We start from the raw sequence: 24,161 nt of genomic DNA on the forward strand, positions 1-24,161 counted from the left end.
ACTTATCACAAATCTCTTGCCCAGTGCACAGTCCCAAGCGACTGGAATGAGCCGCAGGTGCCTCCGATAAATAAGAAGGGTAAAAGAACAGACCCGCAAAATTACTGACCAACATCATTAACATCAGTCTGCTGCAGTATCCTTGAACATACTCTCAGTTTGAGTATAATGGATTTCCTTGAGCGGGAAGAGCTTCTGTCTACAAATCAGAACAGTTTCTGAAAGCACCATTTGAGTGAAATGCAGCTTGTCGTTTTCTCACATGAAATAATCCATGGACTGCAGGAAGGGCAGCATACAGATTCCATATTCGTAGATTTCCATGACACATTTGATAAGGTGCCACACTGCCGACTGTTAACAAAGGTACAAGCATACAGAATAGGTTCCCAGGTACACGAGTAGTTCAAAGACTTCTCACATAACAGGGCCCAGAATGTTGTCTTAGACGGCGAGTGTTCATCAGAGACAAGGGTATCATCAGAAGTGGGCCCAGGGAAGTGTGATAGGACTGCTGTTATTTTCTATATACATAAATGATCTGGCAGACAAGGTAAGCAGCTGTCTGCAGCTGTTTGCTGATGATGCTATGGTGTATGGTTGTCAATGAGTGAGTGTAGGATGATACAATACGACTTATACAAAATTTCTAGTTGGTGTGATGAATGCCAGCTACCTCTAAATGTAGAAAAATAGAAGTTAACGCAGATGAGTAGGTAAAACAATCCCATAATGTTCGAGCACAGCATTAGTCATGTGCTTCCGGACACAGTCACACCGATTAAATATCTAGGCATAATGTTGCAAAACAATATGAAGGGTTGTAGTAGGGAAGGTGAATGTTCGACTTCAGTTTATTGGGAGAATTTTAGAGCAGTGTGTTTCATCTCTAAAGGAAACCGCGTATAGGACAATGCTATGACCCATTGTTGAGTACTGTTTGAGAGTTTGGGATCTGCACCAAGTCAGATTGAAGGAAAACATTAAAGCAATTCAGAGGCGAGCTGTTAGATTTGTTAACAGTAGGTTAGAACAACATGCAAGTATTATGTGGATGCTTCGGCAACTCAAATGGGAATCCGTGGAGGAAAGGCAACATTCTTTTTGAGGAGCACTACTGAGAAAGTTTAGAGAACTGGTATTTGAGGCTGACTGCAGAATGATTCTACTGGCATCAACACACATTTTACATAATGATAATTGAGATAAGGGCTCATATGGACACATACAGACAGTCATTTTTCACTCGCTCTATTTGCAAGTGGAACAGGAAAGGAAAGGACTAGTAGTGGCACAGGGTGCCCTCCGCTATGCAACATACATTGTAGGGTGTGTATTTAAATGTAGATTCACGAATTGGAAAAATGTCATGAAACATACCTAACATACACAACAGTGAGATTCCTTAGTTGGCAAGTTACAATATGATCTGTTTTTGTAGGAATTGAGGTTGTGATCGTTTTACGTGTAAATGTCATGGTAGCGTTTCAAAATGAGACCCACATGAAACTACAACAGAAACTTCATGCAGGTATTCAAAACTATCTGAACACACAATAGTGCATCATTATTTTTTGAAAGCTGCAAATCATGTGTTTTAATAATGATTTAATAATGATTTAACCCTTCTGTTCTCTTTGAGTCAATATGACCCAAAGGAGATATTTCCTCCATTGCATTTTTGTATTTAAGCACTAACACTCTAAACTCAATGACTTCATTGTTCTTTACATTCTACATATCTTAAGGCTCTCCCCCTTGTTATAGCATAATTTGTTACAACTCAACATGTACAAATATCAGTATTCCTATGTGCATGAGATACATTCATAATGGTGTTTTATAACAATACAAGTCTTTGCTTGTTCATTGTTGAAATTTCTTTAGGTACACTACAATGAAAGTCGCTTATTATGTTCAAATTATCAAAGCATTATCACTACCGGTAATGTTTCACCAACTGTTTGTGCAGACTCAGTTCATGTAGCTTGAACTGCATCAAACATAGTAATTTCTGTGTGGCTATCACAACTAAATGATTTTTCCCCCTGAGAAACAGTTGGAAGTATTAGTAAATGCATCTGACTGTGAGGAGAATATGTCTGAAGATGAAAATCACACAATTAATGACAGAATTCATCCTGCATCTGAGTCAGAAGACACTTCGGAGAATGATACATGGCAACATGCAAGTGGCTCAGTCAAATGACGAAAATATCATGTGGACCTTAGAACCTAATCCACAAACTAGAAGAGCACCAAGTCAAAGTGGTATGAAGCTGACTCCTTGTCTAATATGGTATGAGATATTCAAAGTGCTATAAAATCCTCTTTTCAAGCTCTTATGAATGATTGTATTCAGAGTATTGTTGTCAGAATGACTAATACAGAGGGTCAAAATGTTTACGGTGACAGCTGAAAAGATTTATATCAAATAACACTTGAAGCCTACATGAGTTGGTATGAGTTGGTGTAACTGGCTGGTGTGTATAATTCATATAGTGAAGCAACAAAGAGTCTATGAGATCCAGAAACAGGTTCCCCTCTGATGACGAGCCTGCTTGAAGAGCACAAAGAGTAAGTGATAAGTTGGCACCCATAGGAGAAATACACTGGTGAACAAAACTTAAAGGAATACAGCTCAAAGAAAGTTGGAACATACACAGAACAAACTGCTAAAGTATAACACAGGCAGTAACTGAAACAAACACACAACAAGATGATCAGAAATGATACTTCCATTCAAAGACAACAACTACACTGAAGTCAAAATTATGTATAATGTTACCCTCCATGTTACAAAAAGTGGGGCATATGGTATGTATTCACCATGGACAGTAACGTATATTCTGCCAGATGCATCTGTGCTGGCCACAACATTGGTAAGTAGTTCTTGTGGTAGGGTGTCCCATTCCGCCACCAGCATGGTTGATAACTGCTGGATGGTCATTGGTGCATGTTACCTTCTTGCAGCACATCTCCCCATTACATCCTAGATATGCTCGATGGGATTTAAGTCTGGGAAAGGGCAGGCCAGGTCATTCGCCAAATACCCTCTATTTCCAAGAGCTCCTCCCCACTTGTGCAGCTTGATGCAATTGCGAATTGTCATCCATAAAAAGAAGTCAGTGCCAAATGCACCCCTGAAAAGACATACGTGGGGAAGGATACAGTGTCACAATAACATTGACTGGTGAGTGTACTGTGTTCAAAGATTTGGAGATCAATATGCCCATGCAACATTATGCCTCCCCACACCATAACACCTGGACCACCAAAACAATCATGTTCGACAATGCTGGCTGTTGGTGAGAAGATGTAATGCACCCACGATCACTGTTGACCAGTACCGTTTTGGCAGTCTACGTGTTATAGTGTGGGGAGGCATAAAGCTGCATGGACGTAATGATCTCCATATCTTTGATCACAGTACACTCACTGCTAAACATTATTGTGACACTGTACTCCTTCCTCGTGTGTGTCTTAAGTGGTGCATTCTGCCATGACTTTTTATGGAAGACAATGTGTGACTGCATCGAACAGTGCACGTGACGACATTCTCAGAACAATATATTTGGCATATGGACTGGCCTGTCCATTCCTTCAACTTAAATCCAATGTGGGGTGCATTATGAAGACGTACTGCAGTATATTAACATGCACCAACAATCATCTAGCAGTTGTCATCCATGCTAGTGGAGGAAAGGGACACCCAACCACAAGAATTACTTACCAATCTTGTGACCAGCATGGGAGCACATTGCATAGCATACATTGCCATCTGTGGTGATCACACACCCTATTAAGAACCATGTCCCATCTTTTGTCATTTCCTGGGGACCACCACAGATTACATCTCTGCTGATCGATCACGGATATGGGACAGCGACTAGTCAGAAATTTAACAATGAAATATAACCAAACAGCTGTACATTTTCAGATGATGTTATTTTATTTACACAACCAGTTTTGGCACCTCATTAATGCCATCTTCAGGCCCCTATGCACTTCCCTTATAGAGAATAGGAGATATCAATGTACGCACAAGAGCCATCAATACCTGGATTTTGTGAATTTTTTGTGGATTGTGTACTTCGAAAACTGGACAAGTCAAGTCAAGTCAAGTCAAGTATTCGAGGTACACACTCCACAAAAAAATTGATGGAATCCAGGTACCAATGGCTCCGATTATGCATGCATCAATGTATCTAATTCTCTATACATAGAGGGCATAGGGGCCTGAAGATGGCATTAATCGAGATGCTGAAACTGGTCATGTAAATAAACTTACAACTTCTGAAAACATACGACTATCGACTGCTTTTTTTCTGTAAATATCATGAATTGTGGTCACTTCAGTGTTATTGTTATCTCTGAATGGAAGTGTCATTTCTGTCCATTTCACTGCGTGGTTTTTTTTTTCAGTTATCTTTCGTTCTATACTGTGTCAGTTATTTCTATGAATGACCCACGTTTTTTCAAGCTATGTTACTTGGCAGTGATACACTAGTGAAAGTTACTTTCATCCTTAAATTTTGCACACCAGTGTACTTTTGAATCTATATAATCCTGGCACAAATGTAACTGCTGACGAGAAAACAGAACCTAAATTTAAAATTGTAGTACCTTTTAATAACTTTCGATGGGAAAGGAGCAGGGTTAAATAATAGAACACAGCACCAATTACATTTTTTCACACATAGAACAACACATTTCAAGAATTTATTCCCATTTTCAAGTGCAGCTATTTATGTTGTACTGTACATGACGTTTGCTTGTGTGTTGGTGTGCTCCTCTTGATGATGATGAATGAAATTCATTTTTATCAATGTTTTTGTAATTGAAATCTTAAAACTACTGTGAGAATTTGAAGGCTTGTATTTCTGACATAAACACTAAGGATTTTTGAAAGATTTTAAAGCTAAATGGTGCATAAGTTTGTAGTGTTTCTGTTTGACATATTGGTATTCTGGGGTTTATGTATCAATTGTCTCTCTCTCTCTCTCTCTCTCTCTTTTAGTTCACTGCTATTTGAGTTTGCATATTGCCATCTGGATCTGGAGATAGTGAGTGGAGCTGTGGATGCTAGGAAATGGAGTGCCAATTGGAGAAATTGGAACATTTATGACATACTCTTCTGTTTGAGTTCAGTAGAGGTGTGGCAGTGGCAGAGGCAACCAGAAACATTTGTGCCATGTGTGGGGATAATGCCAATGGACAGAGCATGGCAAGAAAATGGTTTTCTCATTTTGAGGAGGATCGTTTTGACATTAGTGACTCTCCACGATAGGAAAGCTTTCGGGATTTGATGAAGATCGTTTAAACACATTAAACCATGATGATCCACATCAACATACTTGAGAACTGGCAATGTGATGAAATGTGATCATTCTACCATCATGTGACATTTGCATGCAATGGGGAAGGTTAAAAAGTCAGGTTATGGGTACCGCACGCTCTAAGCCAAAATCACAGAACTCAGCGAGTGGCCGGCTTGTCCGTTATTAATTGGCTTGTGAACAACACCGACCATTCTTATCCTGTATGGTTACTGGTGATGAGAAATGGTGTCTTTATGCTAACACAATGAAAACAAAGGTATGGTTGACCCCAAACAAAGCAGCAACTCACCATTTAAAGACCTGCCCACATTCATAAAAAGATAATGTTATGCATCTGATGGCATGTGAACCACTGTCAAATGGGAACCACGACGACAGTGGGGTGAGCCCTCACAACTGAAGAGATGACCATGAGCCAGTCAGATATGGCTGATGCAGATCTGGCAAAGGGTGGTAGATTCCTTGCGAGAGGCCCGCATGGAGGACCTCCATAGATTAGTAGTCTCCCTTATCACCCATAGTCTGTTTGGTGACATCAAAGTCAGCCATTCTGTATTTCAGAGTCTTAAAACTTGATGGCATAATAATGATCGGAGGCCTGTTTCCATAACACTGATCTCAAGAGTCAGTTAACTGGTAGCCAGTTTGGCCAGGCTATCAGCAAGTTCATTCCCCAGGATCCCAAAGTGGTCTGGGGTCCAGACGAAGGTCACATTGTTTGAGGGCATACAGGAAATCCTGGATAGCAATGGTCAAAGGATGGTGAGGATAACACTGGTCGAAGATTAGGAGGAGATTACTGTTTAACATCCTGTTGACAGTGTGGGCATTAGAGATGGAGTAGAAACTCACATTGAGGAAGGATAGGGAAGGAAACTGGCTGTGCCTTTCGAAAGAACCATCCTGGCATTTGCCTTAAGCAATTTAGGAAAATCACAGAAAACCCAAATCAGGATGGCCGGATGCAGGTTTGAACCGTCGTCCTCCACAATGCGAGTCCAAAAACTGGTTGTTGTTGTGTTGTTGTTGTGGTCTTCAGTCCTGAGATTGGTTTGATGCAGCTCTCCATGCTACTCTATCCTGTGCAAGCTTCTTCATCTCCCAGTACCTACTGCAACCTACATCCTTCTGAATCTGCTAAGTGTATTCATCTCTTGGTCTCCCCCTACCATTTTTACCCTCCACACTGCCCTCCAATACTAAATTGGTGATCCCTTGATGCCTCAGAACATGTCCTACCAACCGATCCCTTCTACTGGTCAAGTTGTGCCACAAGCTTCTCTTCTCCCCAATCCTATTCAATACTTCCTCATTAGTTATGTGATCTACCCATCTAATCTTCAGCATTCTTCTGTAGCACCACATTTCGAAAGCTTCTATTCTCTTCTTGTCCAAACTATTTACCGTCCATGTTTCACTTCCATACATGGCTACACTCCATACAAATACTTTCAGAAATGACTTCCTGACACTTAAATCTATACTCGAAGTTAACAAATTTCTCTTCTTCAGAAACGCTTTCCTTGCCATTGCCAGTCTACATTTTATATCCTCTCTACTTCGACCATCATCAGTTATTTTGTTCCCCAAATAGCAAAACTCCTTTACTATTTTAAGCGTCTTATTTCCTAATCTAATATTCTCAACATCACCCGACTTAATTCGACTACATTCCATTATACTCGTTTTGCTTTTGTTGATGTTCATCTTATATCCTCCCTTCAAGACACTGTCCATTCCGTTCAACTGCTCTTCCAAGTCCTTTGCTGTCTCTGACAGAATTACAATGTCATCGGCGAACCTCAAAGTTTTTATTTCTTCTCCATGGATTTTAATACCTACTCTGAGATTTTCTTTTGTTTCCTTTACTGCTTGCTCAATATACAGATTGAATAACATCGGGAAGAGGCTACAACCCTGTCTTACTCCCTTCCCAACCACTGCTTCCCTTTCATGTCCCTCGACTCTTATAACTGCCATCTGGTTTCTGTACAAATTGTAAATAGCCTTTCGCTCCCTGTATTTTACCCCTGCCACCTTCAGAATTTGAAAGAGAGTATTCTAGTCAACATTGTCAAAAACTTTCTCTAAGTCTACAAATGCTAGAAACGTAGGTTTGCCTTTCCTTAATCTTTCTTCTAAGATAAGTCGTAAGGTCCGTATTGCCTCACGTGTTCCAGTATTTCTACAGAATCCAAACTGATCTTCCCCGAGGTCGGCTTCTACTAGTTTTTCCACTCGTCTGTAAAGAATTTGTGTTAGTATTTTGCAGCTGTGGCTTATTAAACTGATTGTTCGGTAATTTTCACATCTGTCAACACCTGCTTTCTTTGGGATTGGTAGAGAGCTTGAAAACTGCTCTGCAGATGACAAAGGAATCACTGGTGCAGGAACGGATATTCTCAAAAGCATGAGAGAGGGCTACCAACACTGCAGTGAAAATACTACAGCCATCCGGCAAGGCATCGCAACATCCTCCTCCTTGGAGGACTTTTTTTTTCTCTTTCCTCTTCTTAGAGAATTTTGATTATTTCAGGGGTTTCTCTGAATAAGTTTCACATGAAGATTATGATCGTGAAGCCTTGTGGCCAGCAAGCAGTGGCTCCTTCAGCACTGGCTAGTGTCTGGTTGTAGTCCAGTGGAAACTTTCTTCCAAAGTGTCCTGAGGGACCCCTTACTGGTGAGAGAAGCTGTAGGAAAGTGATTTGTCTTTGGTTGGGAGCTGGGGACAAATTTCCTGGTGAGTGTGAAGCCATCGAGCCCAAAGTAGGTGCAGGGAAGCAGCAAGAGGGGAGATCCCCACCCATCAGGGGGCCAGGACGGCCCATTGTCGGAGATGTAACAGGTAGGAGTACAATTGCCAAAGTAGATGACGTCATCATAGCTGTAGAATATGACATTGTTCTACATTCTGGGTGCAACCACTTGTACTACTTCCTGGTCTCTTGGTAAGTCATTTTATCCAGAGTTTTGTAATCTCATATTTTCTTCTCTTTCTGGAAAACAGTGCAATCTGGTGAGCAGGGAGAATGGTGCTTTCCACAGCTGATACAGATGGGGGGGGGGGGGGGGGGGGGAGGCATGAGGAGCATTGGAATTTAGCACCTGCCCACAATCTCTACAGATGGGCTTACGGTTCCAACACGAAGACATGTGCCTGAACTTTAGACCCTTGAAGCACTATATAGGGAGGGGAACATATGGTTTGAGGTTGCAATGGTATACCATCATCTTGACCTTTTCAGGCAATGAATCGCCCTCAAGGGCCAAGATGAAGGCACCAGTAGCAACCCTATTGTCCTCTGAACCCCTTCATACACGATAGACAAAGAGTACTCCTTGTCGATCCAAGTTGGCATGTAGCTCATCGTCAGATTGTAAGGGCAGGTCTCTGTCGAAAATGATGCCCTGGACCTTATTTAGACTACTATGGGGAGGGACATTCACTGGTATGTCACTCAGCTTGTTACAAGCGAGCAGCGCCTGTGACTACGCAGGGGATGCTGTTTTGATCAAAACTGACCCACTTTTCATTTTTGAGATGGCTGTCACTTCCCCAAACTTGTCTTATAAGTTCTCCACAAAGAATAAGAGCTTTGTGGCCAAGACAGTATCATCATCAGCCCTTGTGCAAAATCAAGTACTGCAGGAAGTATTGCTCTGCTTGTCGCTTAGCCCTACGTTCCTCCCACGGGATAGCCAGGGAAGTGAATCTTTTAGGGTCTTATCTCTCTGCATTAAAAAGGGACTGTCTTTTCATAGAGACTGCTAGTGTCATATGGTCACTAGTGGGAGATAATTTCATCTGCTTCTTTTGCGCCTCAGCCACCATGGTGCCACCCACTCTGAACGGAGGCTCTCCCCGTGAGCACCACCCAGCCTCAGCAACGGCTACCTAGACGGTAATCCACTGCTCAGTCCCCGTGCCCCAGTCACAACAGGTACATACTCCTTGGCATATATGGAGAGTTTTCAGTTCAAGCACCAACAATGTGATCCCTGCATGGGCAGCGGGGCTACCACCTTTCAGGTACTTTATGAGCTCCCCCACACCAGGATGGCTACTGAGCAGGGTTTTGGGTATATTGCCTTAATAAAGGGAAGGAAGCGAAGATGAAAAGGCACAAAGGTGGAGCATACACTGCATTGGACATCCTTCCCCGCACAATCCACACTTCTAGAGAATTATGAAAATTGTTGGCAAGTCAAATCCAACAATGGGGACCTTGTGTTCAATGAAAAGTTGCAGAAAATGCTGGAAGGGGAAACCTGAGCCCCTGTCATAAACCAGGTCCAAGCAAGGTCTGTACCAAGAAAATCAACTGATGAAGAGGCAGAGGGGGAAGGGATTGTGGAAGTATTAGCTTGCAGCATGGAAAGGAAGTAATGCAAAAGGCTGGGGCCCCATGGTAGCCAAGCACATATTCACAAAAGAGTAAGAGCCGAATGGGATGTGGTATAAATGGCTGATGGTCTGTGCCTGAAATTTTTCTAAGTGGCTGGTCATCAAAGTGTTATGTTTTGAAACAGTGAAAAACACCACGATTTAAGAAATTCACTGCACATTCTCACACATTACATAATTCATCTTGTGTAAAAGGAAATTTACTTTGAAAGTAATACTTCTCAAACCACCATTTACAATATTTTCCAAGGACCTATGACAAATGTAAACAGTTTAGATGTCATACTCGTTGAAAGAAGTTTTTTGTTATGAAGTATTGCATAGTCTTTGTCACATTTTGCTGTTGGCAGACATTTGTGTGCGCACTGTGTTTTGTTGGTGTAAATAGTGCATTTTATTTGCAACTAAAGCTTTAGTTTGGTGTTATTCTCATGTTTATGTTTAACTGTTGCAGTATTATTTTGCAGTAGCAGGCTAAAGCGAAATTCTCTGTTAGAGTATATGTTCACACCAGTCAAAAGTACAGGAATCTAATTGGAAACTAAAATAACTAAAAATTCCCAGAATCCCAAAAATTACCCATGTATTTCCTAGATTTTTCCTGAATGAAAAAATTCCTAAGTTTCTTTTCTGGACTTCCAGCTAGACCTGGGGCATATACACCCTGAAGAACAATGACCAAGAAGACTGCATGAAGTGATGCTACACCACGATAACACCCACCCCCATTCTGCATAATTGACAAAAAACTCTATACAGGAGTTGGGCTGGGAAGTCATTCTGCACACACCTTATTCACCTTATCTTACACCTGCAGATTTTTGCTCTTTCTGTTTTCTATGGAACAATTTCAAAGGAACTTGCTTTCTGGATGAAAATGTGCTCCAAACATAACTTGACACATTTTTCACCTCAAAACCACAATTTTTACAGCCACAGAATCAAAAAGTTACCCCAGTGTTGGCAGACTGTTGTAAATGGTAAAGGGGAACATGTTATTGATGACTGATGTCTCTTATGTGTATCTGTTGTGTTTATTAAGCTTATGGAAAAAGGCTACAAACTTCTGCACCAATCTTATATTTTTATAACAATATATTAGTTACTAATATATTGTTATTAGTTATATATTGTTATATATTGTTATTAGTTACACTCCTTTTTTAAACATAAGAACATTCACCGGTATACTTGGGAAAGCAGGGGAACCAGATCTGTCGCTGACTATATAATAACAGATCAGGAATTTAGGAAGGCTGTGAGGGACACACGTGTATTCAGGGGATTCTTTGATGACACTGATCATTATTTAATCTGCAGTGAAATTGGGATTGCGAGGCCGAAAGTGCAGGAGGTCAGGTCCATGTGTAGGAGGATAAGAGTGGAGAAACTTCAGGATAAGGAAATCAGGCACAAGTACATAACAGCGATCTCAGAAAGGTACCAGTTAGTTGAATGTAGTCAATTACAGTCATTGGAAAAGGAATGGACAAGGTACAAGGACACAGTACTAGAAGTGGCTAAAGAATGTCTTGGGACAGTAGTGTGTAAAAGTAGGAGGAAGCAAACAGCTTGGTGGAATGACACAGTCAAGGCAGCCTGTAAAAGGAAAAAGAAGGAGTATAAAAAATGGCTACATACTAGAACTCAGGTAGACAGAGAAAGTTATGTTGAAGAAAGAAACAAAGCCAAACAGAAAATTGCAGCATCCAAGAAGAAATCTTGGGAAGACTATGGAAACAGGTTGGAGACATTGGGTCAAGCTGCTGGAAAACCATTCTGGAGTGTAATTAGCAGTCTTTGAAAGGGAGGTAAGAAGGAAATGACAAGTATTTTGGACAGGTCAGGAAAACTGCTGGTGAATCCTGTGGATGACATGATCCAGCGAAAAGCAGCGCGATTCGTCATGGGGACATTTAGTCAGCGCGAGAGCGTTACGGAGATGCTGAACAAGCTCCAGTGGCGGACACTTCAAGAAAGGCGTTACGCAATACGGAGAGGTTTATTATCGAAATTACGAGAGAGCACATTCCGGGAAGAGATGGGCAACGTATTACTACCGCCCACATATATCTCGCGTAATGATCACAACGAAAAGATCCGAGAAATTAGAGCAAATACGGAGACTTGCAAGCAGTCGTTCTTCCCACGCACAATTCGTGAATGGAACAGGGAAGGGGGGATCAGATAGTGGTACAATAAGTACCCTCCGCCACACACCGTAAGGTGGCTCGCGGAGTGTAGATGTAGATGTAGATGTAGATGTAGATGGAGGGAATATTTTGAAGAGTTGCTCAATGTAGGTGAAAATACGATCAGTAATGTTTCAGATTTCGAGGTAGAATGGGATAGGAATGATGATGGAAGTAGGATCGCGTTTGAGGAAGTGGAGAAAATGGTCAATAGGTTGCAGTGCAATAAAGCACCTGGGGTGGATGAAATTAAGTCGGAACTCATCAAGTTCAGTGGAATGTCAGGTCTTAAATGGCTACACAGGATAATTCAAATGGCCTGGGAGTCGGGACAGGTTCCATCAGACTGGACAAAAGCAGTAATCACACCAATCTTTAAACATGGAAACAGAAAAGATTGTAACAACTACAGAGGTATCTCTTTAATCAGCGTTGTGGGTAAAATCTTCTCAGGTATTGTTGAAAGGAAAGTGCGAGTATTAGTTGAGGAGCAATTGGATGAAAATCAGTGTGGGTTTAGGCCTCTTAGAGGTTGTCAGGACCAGATCTTTAGCTTACGACAAATAATGGAGAAGTGTTATGAGTGGAACAGGGAATTGTATCTATGCTTTATAGATCTAGAAAAGGCATATGACCGGGTTCCTAGGAGGAAGTTATTGTCTGTTCTACGAGATTATGGAATAGGAGGCAAACTTTTGCAAGCAATTAAAGGTCTTTACATGGATAGTCAGGCAGCAGTTAGAGTTGACGGTAAACTGAGTTCATGGTTCAGAGTAGTTTCAGGGGTAAGACAAGGCTGCAACCTGTCTCCACTGTTGTTCATATTATTTATGGATCATATGTTGAAAACAATAGACTGGCTGGGTGAGATTAAGATATGTGAACACAAAATAAGCAGTCTTGCATATGCGGATGACTTAGTTGTGATGGCAGATTCGATTGAAAGTTTGCAGAGTAATATTTCAGAGCTAGATCAGAAATGTAAGGACTATGGTATGAAGATTAGCATCTCCAAAACGAAAGTAATGTCAGTGGGAAAGAAATATAAACGGATTGAGTGCCAAATAGGAGGAACAAAGTTAGAACAGGTGGACGGGTTCAAGTACTTAGGATGCATATTCTCACAGGATGGCAACATAGTGAAAGAACTGGAAGCGAGGTGTAGCAAGGCTAATGCAGTGAGTGCTCAGCTACGATCTACTCTCTTCTGCAAGAAGGAAGTCAGTACCAAGACTAAGTTATCTGTGCACTGTTCAATCTTTCGACCAACTTTGTTGTATGGGAGCGAAAGCTGGGTGGATTCAGGTTACCTTATCAATAAGGTTGAGGTTACAGATATGAAAGTAGCTAGGATGATTGCAGGTACTAGTACATGGGAACAATGGCAGGAGGGTGTCCACAATGAGGAAATCAAAGAAAAACTGGGAATGAACTCTATAGATGTAGCAGTCAGGGCGAACAGGCTTAGATGGTGGGGTCATGTTACACGCATGGGAGAAGCAAGGTTACCCAAGAGACTCATGGGTTCAGCAGTAGACGGTAGGAGGAGTCGGGGCAGACCAAGGAGAAGGTACCTGGATTCGGTTAAGAATTATTTTGAAGTAATAGGTTTAACATCAGAAGAGGCACCAATATTAGCACTGAATAGGGGATCATGGAGGAATTTTATAAGGGGGGCTATGCTCCAGACTGAACGCTGAAAGGCATAATCAGTCTTAAATGATGATGATGATGATGATGATGATGATGATATATTAGTTACTTACACACACACACACACACACACACACACACACACACACACACACACACACGATATCTCTCTCTCTCTCTCTCTCTCTCTCTCTCTCTCTCTCTCTCTGTGTGTGTGTGTGTGTGTGTGTGTGTGTGTCTCTCCCATCTAAGAGTCATCAGGCACATTTTTTCTGATGTTTCAGCAGTTATTTTATTTTATTTACAACGTGAAGCTGGAGTCAACCCAAACATATAGTGCTCATCAAGTTTTTCATGCAGCACTCAGTATTTATCGAAATAATCAGCAACCAGATGCATAAAAGAAATATAATTTCTTAACCGGTTTCAGGCACTTATTGCCCTTCTTCAGAATGTTTTAACTATTACATTATTTTCAAGTATCGACAATAAGATGCATGCAACACATTGCTGTGGTCACGTGGTTCTAGTATCATTTTCATACACTCACTATGAACCACATGACCACAGCAGTAGGTTGCATGCATCTTATTGTTGACACTCACAAATAATGTGATAGTTATAACTTTCTGAGCCAACGGCCTTGCTGCAGTGGTAAAACTGGTTTCCGTCAGATCATCGAAGTTAAGCGCTGTTAGGCTGGGCTAGCACTTGGATGCGTGACCATCCGGTCTGCTGAGCACTGTTGGCAAGCAGGGTGCACTCAGCCCTGGTGAGGCAAAACTGAGGAGCTACTCGATTGAGAAGTATCGGCTCTGGTCTCGTAAGCTGACATATGGCCGGAAGACTGGTGTGCTGACCACATGCCCCTCCATATCCGCATTCAGTGACGCCCGTGGGCTGATGATCTGAGGATGACACAGTGGCCGATCGGTACCGTTGAGCCTTCATGGTGTGTTCAGGCGCAAGGTTTTTTTTCTTAAATAACTTTCTGAAGAAGGGCAATAAGTGCCAGAAACTGATTAAAAATTAAATTTCTTTTATGCATCTGGCTGATGATTATTTCTACACACAGCAACCATGGCTGAAGATGGATAAAACACTAACACCCAGTACTGACAGAAAGTGTCTGTTTGGCTCAAATGGTTCAAATGGCTCTGAGCACTATGGGACTCAACATCTGAGGTCATCAGTCCCCTAGAACTTAGAACTACTTAAACCTAACTAACCTAACGACACCACACACATCCATGCCCGAGGCAGGATTCGAACCTGCGACCGTAGCGTTTGCGCGGTTCCAGACTGAAGCGCCTAGAACCACTCGGCCACACCGGCCGGCAAAGTGTCTGTTTGTTTACCGTTGTGAACAAGATGATTTTTAAAGTGGAATTTTACATGCCCATTCGATAGAGCAGCCCAGAGTAGTCTAGGGCAATACTTGTTTTATCAATATGTATTAAAGGGACAGTAACACTAATAATACAAAGTACTGTAGCAGCGACAGCACCACCCTGTTCTACACTGACAGCTACTGCCATGCATGCAGTGCTACTGAGTCACTGTTGAATTGCTGTTTATTCTACATGTCTTACTGTCCATGTTAATACATACTGATAAAACAAATATCTGACTAGATTAATTTGGGAGCGCTCTGTCAAATGGGCACATAAAATTTCAACTTAAAAATAATTTTGTTTGTAATGGGAAACAAATTGACACTTTCTCATTGACTCCGGGAGTCGCGTGGAAGGCATTTTAATGTCAGAAAGAACATGGTACTATCTTAAACCACCAGAATGTTTGTAAGACCTTATACAACACAAGCAGTATTTATTTTTTGTTTATAATACTACAACAACAGCTTATGGCACTATTAAGTTCTATAAGGGTCAAATTAAGCATGACAACATTGTTGCACCACTATTTGGAACTCTGTAGTGTGTTTGGTTTTTGCTGTGCCACTTAGAGACAGATCACCTTTCTACCACATTGCCTAAAGATCTTGGAAAAGAGGTCGAAATTTATCTTACAACCTAAAGTTAAAGAACAAGGCATGAATTTAAGACTAACTGAGGAACAATTTACCATATTTTTGCACTTCAACAAACAATGGAAAAATTTTGGACAAAAAGAAAAGACCCAATAATAATGTTCCCAGATTATCAGAATGCTTATGACATTGTATTAAGGTATAACATACGGGGCTACTTGGAAATACAGATTGTCCTCAACTCTGCAACTACAAAAATTAGGATGCTGTATGGCAAATGTGGGATCAGTGTACAAATAGGAGATGCAAAATTGATGTGGTTACGAACAAAGGTAGGTGTGCAATAGGGCAGTTCCATTACTCTTCGGCACACTCATGTATAATATAATAAAGGACATCAAAGAAGGGGAAAGGAAAGACCTAATGTTATTACAATTGCATATGATGCCTGAATTTGGGATGCAATCAACATGGATGTATAGAAGAAGTAGAATCTGAGGTACACAAAGTTCAAAGAATTCAAGTTAACTGTGTGCAAAAACAAGACACTGTCAATGTGAATTACTGGAGTACCCACTCCACAAAAGCTATTTTTGGATGGAGAATGTGAAAGGCAAGTGATGGGAGTGCCTATCTAGAGGTTCTGAACATGGTAACCAAATGATCTAAATTCTTCGATCTAGTATGAAGACTTGTTGTGGACAATGACATTCTTGTGAGAGATAAGCAACCCTTGTTCAAAACTTTCCTTGTGTCCATCATGTCCTATAGTCTGTAGAGCTGAGTCCTAACATAGAGACATGAAAGTCAACTACAAGTTTGTTAAAATGAAATTCCTTAGGTCTGCTTTACAAAAGACTGGGAGAGAGAAGATCAGAACCTGGTACATAAAGAAAGACCTGCAAGTAGAAGTAACCATGAAGGAAAAGCTGAATAAGCAAAACTGAAGTGGTTTGGACGTATTAAATGGAGACAGCCTAACTGATTTCCCTTTAGTACTTGGAAAGGAACATGTCATGATGAACATCATGTTGGACATCCAAGAAAGAGGTTGCCGAACCAAACAAATAAAGCCCCTGAAAGGGAAGGGGTCACATGGGCTGTTGTGTTGAGGGAGAAAGTCTGCCGAGACAAAAATAGGTAGACGCAAATCGTCCAAAAATATCCAACTCAGCTTGCTGTATGGACCCCCTTATGACAGTGAAGGTGATGGTGCTGGTGATTGGGTTTAACCAGAAAACAATATTTGAGGGAGCCCTAAAACTTCATAAATTTCAACAGACATCTGATAGTGGTTTTAGAACTGAGGGATCAGTAAATATAAACCTAAATGAAGTCTACATTTCATGTGAACATCCACTGGAACCATATTTGTCCAACTGTTTGGACAGTCGTATACGAGCACAGGCAGCCGACTAATCCCAAGACATTGGCATGCGTCCACTGCACACAACCAAGTTGGCCACACAGGGATGGCTGATGGATGGATCCTAGTGAATCTGAATTGGTCTGACGTAGTTGGTGCAAGCAAGTGCCTGCGTGTGTTTCACACTTCTGTCGACTTGGAGATGCTTATAAGTCTTGTAATGAGACCAGGTCACTGTGAAATATGCAAGACAAGAGACATCACCACCATGACTTACACAGGAAACTATGGTTAAAAGTTGCAGAGGATAAGAGTGTAGAAGCTAAGTGGAATTGCTGATCATAACAAAGCAAAAACATAATACTGTGTGATCAGATTTATTGAATATTAGCTACATGCCCATGCTTTGCAACAAAAGTTAAAGAAGGGCTTTTGCATACTGCCACTTTTTATGGTTCCATTCCTCAATTGGTAAAAACTGAACCCTTATAGGATCACTTTGTCAATAAATTCATTTTTGTCAACCAAGAATTCAAATATAAATGAAATCTATCAAAAGAAGCAAAACAATTCCATTAAGATTTTAATATACAAAGTAAAGTCAGTACATCTGTACATTTCAGCCAAGTAAATTCAATGGTACTTTGTATTCATAATGATAACGTTGCAGCACTCAATTTTGGCACTGACATAAATGTCTGAAAATACTTTTGTCACTGACGTAAAAAAACTAATAGCGCAATCTACTGGTTCTTTGGTATACTACACCAACACTAAGGTAAACATTCAAACTACTAAGCTAAATAGCCTCCTACAACTTTAAATTAATTTTTGTAATCCAATTTTCATCAAATAAAGCCTTCATGTTGCCCCAAGCTGAGCTCAAGTACCCATGAAAACCCCATGAAAATTAGTCAAGTAGTTTTGGAGATTGGCGTGTCCAGACAGACACAACCGTTCTAAAGTATAGAGTAAGTTATTAGTATAGATGTGGCAAGTGACATATACTGTGCAATCAATAAAACTGTTTTAAAAAATCTAGAAACTCTATTTAAAAGCAAAAATGTAACTAGTATTCTCTAAAGTACTCAAACAGTTTGAATTTGTGCACTTCCCCGAGCACAAAAAATGCCATAAAATTTATCTCTGATGGAATACACTGCACTTACAGTGTGGTAATTGGTTGAGTGTGTTAGTTTCAAAATAAATGTAGTCTCTGGTTCTTCACCCTCCTAGTCAAATATGGTGATGTATCACCCACATACACATTTGAGTATAATGGCAGCATTGTCACACTTATCAATTTTAACACTCTGTTACAGCAATCTCCATTAACTGTTCACTATTCCAAATGCACACTGTGTCACTTGTCTAGTCTTAAAAAGACACATATTGAAAGTAGTTTGCATAGATCCCAGTTTTGCCACTGGGAATGGTCTCAGCAGGTAAGTCTTCATTTTATGGGATCTGCCACCTCTTGATTTCTCTTTTATGCTCATGTACGTGATACCAGTTCTTGACAAAGAAACATTTCTCACCAGGATACCTGCAGTGTCTGAAGAAGTTTTTCGGGTGCCTGGTGTACTTGGAAGAGAGAGTCAACGTTTTCTGTGAAACTATTATGCCTGAGCTGACTGAGGTGGTTGCCATCTTGAATGCTATATGTAATGTACAACATTGTTGAGTAAACAATATATCGCCTTCGCTGAAGTTAAGGTGTGTGTGCTTGGGTCGCACTTGTTGTTCCTGACATTTCAAAGCTTCCACCACTTTCTCAGGATTACTTCCATAAGTTTTTACTTCAAAGTAGTTGTAAAATGACGGGGGGGGGGGGGGGGGGGGGGGGGGAGGGGAGGTTGTACTGACAATGGTTTCAATGTCATCTGCCAACAGATAGGGTAGTGGCATAGCTACCAGGGTGCCTTTAATAGAGAATGCTGAAGCCAGAAGGCTCTGTATGGTGCAAACATGTGAAGTAAGCAGGCAACCATGCAATGGAGGCACACTCGTGCTTCCTACAGCCAACTGAGCGAATTTGAAACGGGGTCAAATTAAGGGTTTCTGAGCTGGCGGGATGGTCCTTCTGGAGAATTGCCACATAAGTTGGACATGCTGCGTGAATTGTGCGACAGTGCTGGTATCAGGACCACATGAACAGTCTCACACCCATAGACAAGGTTCTGGATGTCCACACAGCACAGATGCCCAACAGGATCGTTGTACTGTAAGGGCAGTAGTGGCAGATCATACAGCTGCCACAGCACAGATAAGAGGGCTTGTGAGCCCAGATGTGTCAACACGAATTGTTGCAAATCAGTTATTTGCAGTGGGACTATGGGCAAGCACACCTCTAGCCTAACTTCCACTAACGCCACAGTATCAATGTGCACGGCTTGACTGGTGCTATCACAGGATCACTTGGAGGATGGAATGGTGCACCATGGCCTTCAGCAATGAAAGCAGATTCTGCCTGCACACAAGTGATGGTTGTTGAGGTGTACACTGTAGACCTGGTGACCGCTGTCTCGTAGAGTACATTTGTCCAAGACACACTGATCCCACCCATGCATTATGGTCTGGGGTACAATAAGCTACAACTCTCGTTCAACTTTAGTGTTTCTGAATGGGACGTTAATCAGCTTCAGTACATGTAGAATGTTGTTGGACACATTCTTGCAACAGGAAGGTGGTGTGTTTCTCCGACAGGATAATGCTCACCCATACACTGTCCGTGAAACTCGATGTGCTCTGCAACGCGTTCAGAAACTTCCCTGACCAGCACAATCTCTGGATTTGTCTCGAATTGATTACATGTGGGATATGATGGGATGAGAAGTGACTCGTGCAACTTGTGAACCAACAACTCTTACAAAACTATGCAAACACGTTGAACAGGCGTGACATAAAGTATCCCAGGATTGTATACACCACCTGTACGATCGACTGGATGCCAGAGTCAGCACCTGCATTGCCACCTGTGGAGGCAACACACGTACTAATATGGGTTTTTCAGCGTGCTTCGATATCTGGTACCACAGAACTGCTTGTCCTACTGTTCTCTAAATGTAATCATTTCATGAGCTCCATATGTACTGTTGCAACAATAAATTGTAAATCTCTGAAAAAGTGAACTAATTTTTCTCCCAGCTGTGTATTTAGAATCCCTTATCAGCTCTCTCAATTTGTGCAACCTTCTGAATCACTTTTGTAGTAGTGATAAGGACAACATAAAAATGTATGAACTGTCCAGAAAAGAATTACACAGTGAGAGGGGCTATGTTCAACATTAAGAGTCCACGCTGAACATAGTACTAGCAACCACTACATACACTAGTAGATGGAAGTTGTTAGAAGCAGGGGCTATGGAATACGCTGCAGTATTGGACAGTACTGTGAAATAGCAATAATTATGTTAAAATATAGGCAAATCATGAGATGATATGCTTACTCAACAGAATGGGGTTAACATTTGTTGAGTAGTGAAATAAAAATATATGATTGACTGTGATTTAAATCCTACAGCTCGTAAGGACCATTAACGAGTTATAGGTAAAGGTGTGTAACATGTATATCAGCAATTGTATATAGTCTTCTAACACTAAAATGAAGTAATGTGACTATGACACCACTAAGTGTTGGTTTCCTGCATTCATAATTAAATGGCAACTGGAACTGAAGTATTTGATATATCGGGAAAACTTATTTACGGAATATTATAGCCTGTGCTGTTACAATGGGATAATAATTATGCCCATTTGAAGCCAGAATAGTTACAAACTGAATAAAAAATGCGTTATTTAGCCAGAACTAAATTTAATGCACTGTACTATATACCAGCTGAGTGCACTTAGAAGGTCCACTACATAGCCTAGAATGTACAGCACAAATAACTTCAATTTCAATTTGAAGATGACCAGTCATCAGGATCACCTACAACTATACATACTATCCTGAATTTTACATTATTGTTGTCACACGAAATTCTTACAACTGAATACCACTCACACAGGAGGCAAGTTCACAAGTCATGCAACAGATATTAGTATAGCTCATTTCTTACCTTCCGAGTTGCTGAATGAAAATAAGGCTTGGCGGTAGGGATTATGAAGATTTTTATCACTAGTGCAGTGATTGGCTAACACAAGAATGAGCAGCACAGACTGATTTGCTAAAGGTGCTCCAATATCAGCTTGTTTAGCTACTGCTGTCTCAGCATTTTCACTGCTGGATGATGCCCGTGACAAACCCCAGGTAATCATATTCCACAATTCAGCTGCAAGATAAGAAAAAAATTATTAAATAGTTTGATTCATCATAGCCATATTCTGTTCTAAAATGTTACTTCATTACATTTATACTGCAATGGAAAACCCAAGTTACAAAATAATTATGAGGATAGATCATTACTAACTAAATGAAGTAGTTTTTGTGCAGTAGATATATGCAAATGCACAATGTGCACTGAACCACTGACTCCCAGCATTGTGGGCCAACTATGCAAGCTAAGCCAACCCAACCCACTGTGCTGAGGAGCAGAGGAGGGGGTGGTGGGGGGTGGGAGTGGGAGGGAGGGAGGGAGTGAGGGAGGGAGGGAGAGACTGGATGTTTATTAACTCTCTGACCAATTACATTCTCGAGTAGCTCACCTGCTGATCAGCCTTTTTCTAGTGCCCATCTGCAGGCCAAAATCTCGTAAGTCTAAATCTCCACTATTCAGTGATGAATTTCTACCATTATATACAGGGTGTTTCATAAAGATTCAGTCAATTTCAGAAGACTCCGTCTTATACACAAATAAATACAGAAACTTGGGATGAATTTTAACACGCACACATCGAAACTACATGTCTACTTTGGTACCAGTTGTAAGTTGCAGGTGCATGTTGTCTCCTGGCATAGTTAGTTTGCTCATTCATTGCCCACAGTGTGTTTAGCCGAAATGAATGGTACACCACGATTTTCGAGAAAAGTATGGCACTGGACCTCCTACAATGTAAGAATTGTATGGATCTTGCATTGCAACACTGGCCTGCAAGATTGCATTATTTCACAGTAGAACATATTTTTTGGGGGCAGTTGTGAACATCATTTTCCATGTGACTCCCCTCCCAATAACTTTGGGGGAACTACAAAAACCAGTGAATGCAGCTGTTCCATACATGCTCAGAAAAGTATGGCATTAGCTTGACTACCATCTGGATGTTTGATGTGCACGATGAACATTTCTGAATGGCAAATGAAAACTTTGTAGTTTGGCATGTAAGTTAAAATTCACCCCATGTTTCCATCTTCATTTGTGCAGAAGGTATATTACAGACTATAAGATGCACCTTCTTCTTCGAAATTAATATAAAAATGTCCAGTATCTCATTTAAAATTTCTGCCAGTCTTAAAAATGGTCATATGCTCGATGCCATGGGAAACCTACATCTATCTGCTAACACTGGATTCAACTGGCAGCAGCAGTGCACCAATGCGATAAACATGAGTTGCAGTGATTCATAAGCTTGCTAACACAGTCTCCCTTCCACCCTGCCATCACAAAACCAGAACACTGTCTAGCCTACGATGAGTCATTGCAGCCTCAAGTGCCAGTGGACTTAAATTGAAAGTGATATATTTTTGGTAACACTACAATATTTTTGTTAGTATCTAGTTTCATAGTGGAAACAAAATAAAACGTATTTATATGATGTGGGCTATAAATTGAAAGTAGTAGCATATGCATAACATGGAAACAGAGCAGATGAGCAGCATTTTGGCCCTCCACCAACAGAAAAAACCATTAGCAATTGGCAGGCTAGTAAAGAAGAACTGAAAAAAATGAGGAAGACTAAATTTGCAAATAGAGAACTGAATGCAAAATGGCCGAAACTAGACGATAACGTACTGAATGTATTCAATGACAACATCAAAATGGCATTGGAATTAATACAAAAATTATTCAAATACACACTCAGAAGCTAGCACTACAGTGGAACTTAACAGACTTTAAGGGTGGTGTTGGTTGGTGTTACAGGATTATGAAGTGTCATGGACTTAACATGTGGACCAAAACCAAAATATATCTTAAAATGAAGAGAAAATATTATCTTTCCATCACTTTATTATTTAACATCGAAATAAAACCAGTGTAGAACTAAGTCAGATAGTGAATAGGGATGAAACTCCTCTGGCATTTGATGTGCCGAGAAACAGAACTGTTGTCATGAAAGGCGCTAAAACTCTAACTATACTACACTGTTGTCCTTTTATGTTATGCTGATGGTACTAAACTTAATCAAATGATCATTTTGAAGCACAAAACATGCCAAAACCTTCTAAAATATTGCCAGGTGTTGTTCATGTACGTGACATGGGTTGAATGGATGAAGCTGGTACGAAATTGTGGATTAACAGTGTTTGGGAGAGAAGTAAAGGTGCTTTATCGAAGAAGAGTTCTCTTCTTGTGCTAGATGAGTTTAGCAGTCATTTGTAAAATTCTGTGAAAGGGAAATTGAGACAGGAAAATACAGAGCTTGCTGTTATTGCAGGAGGACTTACTTCACAACTGTAACCTCTTGATGTCTCAATAAATAAACCATTTAAAGTGTATATGAGAGAGGAATTGAACAAATGGATGAGGAATGAAACCAAACATGAATTCACCGTGCAGGGAGTTTTAAAATGATCTACAATCAAACAGGCGTGTAAGTGGATAAAACAGTCATGGTCTAGAGTGAGAGTTGTTAAATATTTCATGAACTGTGGCACAAGTAACACTCTAAATGGCAGGGAAGACCATCTTACAAACAAACAGGATGATGATGATGAAGAAGAAGAAGAAAAAGAAGAAGGTAAGTTCTGATGACAGTTTTCAGGGATTTTAATGGTCAGTTCATTTTTATAAACTAAGATTTTTTTTTAGTCTGGCTTTGCACTCTAATAATAAAAATGATTACAATGTAATTTTTAAAAAACTTCTTAAAAATTAAGTTGCATCTGACAGTCTGTAAAATACAATAGATACCTCTCTCTCTCTCTCTCTCTCTCTCTCTCTCTCTCTCTCTCTCTCTCTCTCTCTCCCACACACACACACACACACACACACCTCTTCGACACCATTTCTTTATTTTGTGTCGCAAAACATCAGTGTGCCACTTCTGCTGTGTTCTTTCAACTTGCTTTATTTAGCAAGCTGTCAACTGACAACATTTTGTGCTGTTTCAGTTTT

At 40.7% G+C, this 24,161-nt stretch overlaps 1 protein-coding gene across 2 annotated transcripts in view; it reads right to left on the bottom strand.

The window, feature by feature from the left end:
* Positions 1-24,161, bottom strand: part of LOC126471018 (dymeclin) — a 168,600-nt gene that overhangs the window by 58,850 nt on the left and 85,589 nt on the right. For both annotated transcript variants that reach the window (XM_050099079.1, XM_050099078.1), the window contains exon 7: positions 21,009-21,221. In XM_050099079.1, the coding sequence (XP_049955036.1) occupies positions 21,009-21,221 (213 nt within the window). The remainder of the gene's footprint in view (positions 1-21,008; positions 21,222-24,161) is intronic.

This window comes from Schistocerca serialis, chromosome 3 (assembly GCF_023864345.2).
Source record: "Schistocerca serialis cubense isolate TAMUIC-IGC-003099 chromosome 3, iqSchSeri2.2, whole genome shotgun sequence".
NCBI classification, from domain to species: Eukaryota; Metazoa; Arthropoda; class Insecta; order Orthoptera; family Acrididae; genus Schistocerca; species Schistocerca serialis.